The sequence below is a fragment of the Cebidichthys violaceus genome, unplaced genomic scaffold, assembly GCF_023349555.1.
Source record: "Cebidichthys violaceus isolate CVI_PGR_0920_01 unplaced genomic scaffold, fCebVio1.0.p SCAF_7, whole genome shotgun sequence".
Lineage (NCBI taxonomy): Eukaryota > Metazoa > Chordata > Actinopteri > Perciformes > Stichaeidae > Cebidichthys > Cebidichthys violaceus.
Genome location: NW_027176927.1, coordinates 903,329 through 908,459, shown reverse-complemented (window position 1 = coordinate 908,459; position 5,131 = coordinate 903,329). Strand labels below are relative to the sequence as shown.

The 5,131-nt window shown below is 45.7% G+C and overlaps 1 protein-coding gene across 2 annotated transcripts; it reads left to right on the top strand.

The window, feature by feature from the left end:
- Positions 1-2,250: 2,250 nt before the first annotated feature.
- LOC137891690 (high affinity immunoglobulin epsilon receptor subunit beta-like) lies at positions 2,251-5,131 on the top strand. 2 transcript variants are annotated; one of them, XM_068736424.1, is made up of 6 exons: positions 2,251-2,678; positions 2,759-2,869; positions 3,084-3,140; positions 3,656-3,820; positions 4,474-4,590; positions 4,829-5,131. In XM_068736424.1, the coding sequence occupies exons 1-6, from the start codon at positions 2,574-2,576 to the stop codon at positions 4,898-4,900; spliced, it is 627 nt and encodes a 208-aa protein (XP_068592525.1). In that variant the 5' UTR covers positions 2,251-2,573; the 3' UTR covers positions 4,901-5,131. The 2 variants fall into 2 exon arrangements, with proteins under 2 accessions (XP_068592525.1, XP_068592526.1); XM_068736425.1 differs by having other exon boundaries at positions 2,263-2,678; positions 4,832-5,131.

Here is a 5,131-nt window from a genome sequence, read left to right as displayed (position 1 = left end):
ATCTTGACGGTGTGGTACTCGAGGTCCGACACCGGAGGTCAGGCAGCTCGACGGTGTGATTCCCGTGGATCGACACCGGAGGTCAGGCAGTTCGATGGTGTGGTACCCGAGGTCCGACACCGGAAGTAAGTCATCTCGACGGTGTGGTACCCGAGGTCCGACACCGGAGGTCAGGCAGCTCGACGGTGTGATTCCCGTCGATCAACACCGGAGGTCAGGCAGTTCAATGGTGTGGTACCCGAGGTCCGACACTGGAAGTAAGTCTTCTCGACGGTGTGGTACCCGAGGTCCGACAACGGAGGTCAGGCAGCTCGACGGTGTGATTCCCGTGGATTGACACCGGAGGTAAGGCAGCTCGACGGTGTGGTACCCGAGGTCCGACACCGGAGGTCAGGCAGCTCGACGGTGTGATTCCCGTGGATCGACACCGGAGGTCAGGCAGCTCGACGGTGTGGTACTCGAGGTCCGACACCGGAGGTCAGGCAGCTCGACGGTGTGATTCCCGTGGATCGACACCGGAGGTCAGGCAGCTCGACGGTGTGATTCCCATGGATCGACACCGAAGGTAAGGCAGTTCAATGGTGTGGTACCCGAGGTCCGACACTGGAAGTAAGTCATCTCGACGGTGTGGTACCCGAGGTCCAACAACGAAGGTAAGGCAGCTCGACGGTGTGGTAAACCGGGGTCCTACACCGGAGGTCAGGCTGATCGACGATTAGCCGTTGTTGCTTGCGGTCGGTTGCTCCGAGTCCGGAGTGGAGCGACGCATGTGGCAGCGGCGGCTGCGCCGCGATGGTCTGGGTTGTTGAGGTGTGTGAGATAGACAGGAGAGATGGGGCAGAGGGTGGATGAAGGAAGGGGAGACTGGGGAGGGAGGTGGGGAGGTGAAGCGGGGAGGAAGATGTTTCTATTGAGCCCCGTCCACATTTCTGTCATGTCTTTTCCTTGACAGAAAGCTGAAGCACCCAGTTTCCTTTTTCTCATCCTTCTCCTCCTTCACTTTGTTTTTTCTCTCCTGCTTTTCCAACCTTTTAAAGAAGAACCACCTCTTCTTTTTCTCCACTGGCAGACAGATATGTAGCAGCACTTTGTTGTCCTCTCTCAGCTGATATATGTCTGCCTCCTGGCTCTGATGTATATCGCACAACATGTGGTTCCTAGCGATCTGTTCTTTCAATTTATCGGTCAGACCTTGGTTGATGGCTTGCATGGAAACGAGCATGTTTTCAGAGTCTTTCAGGTTCAGCGAGAGGCTCTCGTTGTGTTCGCTGAGAGCAGAGAGTTTTCCTGCGTAGTCTTCAACCATCTTGTTGTAGTTGATGATCGCTGTCCCCTTCAGACCCTTCAGCTTGTCTATGCGCTCATCAGCGACCATGAGACTCTTCTGTAGACGGCTTGATTTAACCTCGCCATCATGGACCCTTTGACAGAAGCTCCACTTTTCACTGTCAGACCTTTGTTGGGATGCCTCCAGGTCTCTGACACGCTTTCTCAGGCGCTCAATCTCGGCGTTGGCAAGGGTGAGCTTCACTTTAAGAGGATTGGCTTTCAGAGGTCGGCCCTGAGGAGCGGCACCGGGTGTAGCGGCCTGCGGCGGTGGGGAGACGGCACCGGGTGTAGCGGCCTGCGGCGGTGGGGAGATGGCACCGGGTGTAGCGGCCTGCGGCGGTGGGGAGATGGCACTGGGTGTAGCAGTAGGCTTTATTATGATGCTACTGGTGCCCTGAGCATTACATACTGTGATCTTGCACTCAACGTTCTTGCTGATGTCCATGGCGCTAACAGAAGAGTCTTGAAAAGGAACGTTCTTGCGGATGTCCATGGCGCTAACAGAAGAGTCTTGAAAAAGACCGATGGTATCGGTAGAATATATGTCTTTAAAAAGACTGTTGTTGTGTGTTGAAGATGGTCTCTGTTAGATGATCTCTGGTAGATATACACCGACTGTCCTTAACTGTTTGGCTTCAATCTTCGATTTGAAGCCAAACATTTCATCTCCATGGATACATAACAGGGAGGAAGGAGTTTCACTTCTGTTACCAAGGAGACGGAAAGCTAGACTCGTTTCTGTGTAGGAGGTGTTGATTTGTTGTTAGTATTTTGTTATTGTTTAAAGGCTCCTATAGTGGCAGCTTATTTTACCGTCCTTCTTGGCCACTTCATGTCCAACTTACGTGCTCTTGCAGGCTAAAGTTGTCTTGTTAGCTGTCCAATGATGAGGCTCGTAGTTTGTAGTCAAAAGTAGTTTTATTCGATGTAAACAAAAAATAAAGAAAATCCTTATGCAATAACTGGAGTACCAAAACACTGACCCTCTGCTGGCTATTACTAAAAAGTCCATAATCTGCCATCTATAAATCTGCAGGTGTTTGCACCGTGTCCCTACGGTGTTTGTTTTGTGATGTATGTGTGAGTGAGCTGCCCTAACTCTGCCAATTCCCCCAACGGGATTAATAAATACTCCATCTATCCAGCCGTCCATCCCGAAATCTCCATGTCATGTTGCAGGTGTGAGAGATGTTGTCGGAGACAAGGGAGTGACTGTGTTCACCGTGGCGACTGACAGTAAGAGCATGTTACCACCTCTGTGTCAAATCCTCAAGACTCTTTGCTGCAGTCCGATGTGCTCCTCAGGGTACAAGGTGCTGATGCAGAGCAATACAATTTCAGCTCTTGGGGTGAGAGAAACTGTTTATTAAAAGTCTTAAGATGTCCAGGTATAAAACAAAGAGATTTAAATGTTTTGAATCTTTTACAGACTATACAGATCATGGTGGGCCTGTTCAACATCGGACTTGGGCCAGGACGAACAAGCCTTCATCCTGAGGATTTTGCCCATTTGGGAGCTGCATACTGGCTGGGCGGCGTGGTAAAATAATATTGGGAGAATATTCTTTTGCTTTGGTTTCATATTACTATAGAGAGCCAAGGCAAAAGCAGGGGTTTTGTTGATGTTTTTGTAACGCCTCATGAAACGGACACAATTACCAGAACTTTAAAATGCATTTAAACGCTCCATTGGCTGTTTGAAGAATAACTCGTGGAAATATCACTGGCTTCTTTTTCTCATGTCCTCTCTTCAGTTCATCGTAGCTGGAATCCTGTCCCTTCTTGCCAACCGGTTCCCCTGTCCTTGCTTGGTAAGTAAAGACTAAAGGCCCTTTCAGACATGCACCTCTTATCCTGGCTCTCTTACTGAAGCGTTTGGTGCGGCTGGTCTGGCTGGGGGGGGTCGGAGGATGACGTGGGCTGTGACTTAAATGCAGCTGCAGAAGTTCTCTGCATTAGTTCATCTGCATGTGCCTGTCAATCAGTGACCTCATTTTCTCCTCGCTGTCAGGTTAAAGAATTAACAATAACGTTATAAAACAGCGTCATTCTGACCAACAGTCTCTTCTCGTATTTTCACTTTATATTCTGTCGGATATTATGAAACAGGCAGCAGATCTTTGCTCATGAATAATGTTTTTGATTATGAAATTGAAGAATGCATTTGTTGCAATCATAACATTTTGAACTCCCTGCTCCCTCTTGTGCACCCGGCACCAAATGAATAAATAAATGTCCACTCCTGTCTGTTTGAAACTAAGATTTAACGAAAAGAAGAAAAAGGGACACTGTGAAGTCAAAAGAATAACGTATTCTTTCCTCTCAGGTGGGCTTTGCTGTGTTGGTGAACATAGTTGGATCTATCTTCGCCGTTGTTGGCATTGGGATGTATGCCACAGACATTAACGATGTCTCTAACGCCAGGTTTTGTGACGGGTACAATGCTCATCGTTCTGGTGACAACTGCAAATATGTGAGATACTTTTTCCAGGTAAGCATACCTTTAAAGGATGAAGCTGTTTTTATTTTTGTTGTTGTCAACACATCCTGTTAAAAACAACGAACCAATAATGTTAGTTCAGCCCGTCTATCCGCATTTTTCAACTTCTTTACTCTGTCTGTGGCTCTCAGCTCCAAGCGCAGTCGTTTCTGCTGAAGTCATAAATCATTAAAAAACTTCCTACATATTTAGATTTCTTTTTTTATTTAATGGCTCCACAAAACCTGGACAATGTAGTCTTCAGCAATTGTTACTCAGAGGAGTTAATAGAGCATTTGTTGGGACTATTTTCAGCTGTTTTTAAAAAAATAAATAGATAATCTATGGAAAAGAATGGAACTCAGAGGAATTTGAATTCAATATTTATTTTTGTCCTTTAATGAGATTTGTTGACAATAACAAAAATATTGAATTTTTCCAGCCTTTAATGTTAAACTTGAAAACACAATCATACAGTATGGAGCATTCTGCGGAGTCTTGATCGTGTAATTCTAAACCGACTTTGGCAGTTTCATAGTGCAGGAATCTGTCTGCATTCGATTGTACCTGATAAATCATTAACGTTCACATTTTAAAGTTTAGTTTAAAATATCTGCAAATCAAACTGAATTCCTTCTTTTTCTTTCTTTCTTGTCGTGTATCAGCGTTTGATGACAGCCATGGACATTACTATGATCGTCCTGACTGTCCTCCAGCTGTGCGTCTGCATCGGCGTCACTGTTCTGGGCATCAGAGCTCTCTTCAACATGAGGAAGGAAGAGGTACGAACACACCCGAGCACAATCCACGTCAATTACTGATCAATAGTACTTTAAGTAGTAGTCCTAGCATCTGCAGGAAATCCAACATCAGCGTTAGTAATGGAAGTAGTTGTAGTAGGTGTACAGTATGTGGTTAGATCAGTGAGTGTAGTATACAACATGAGTAACACTATAAAGTTGACTTTCTTGAACTTTGTCATGTTGTCACTTTATGTAAGTTTACTTTGTTGTGTGTCAGCAGGGAGGCAGAGATGAGGACATTTACCAGCCAGTGTTGAAGGAAGTCCTCATGACCAGTCCTGGTGCTTAAAATCTATTAATCATGCATCCAAACACAAGAGGATGGTGTAGGAGTATGATAAGCAACACATCATTGTAATCCTTCAACATATCAGCTTAAAACAAATCAAAACTGCTTTATTTCTAATCACAAATACACTGCAATTATATGCTGAAGAGAAAGTTCCGTCCGCTCTTTTATCAACTTCTGGATTATAAACTTTATGTAAACTTTCTTCAATAAAGGTAAAAATGTTGACAA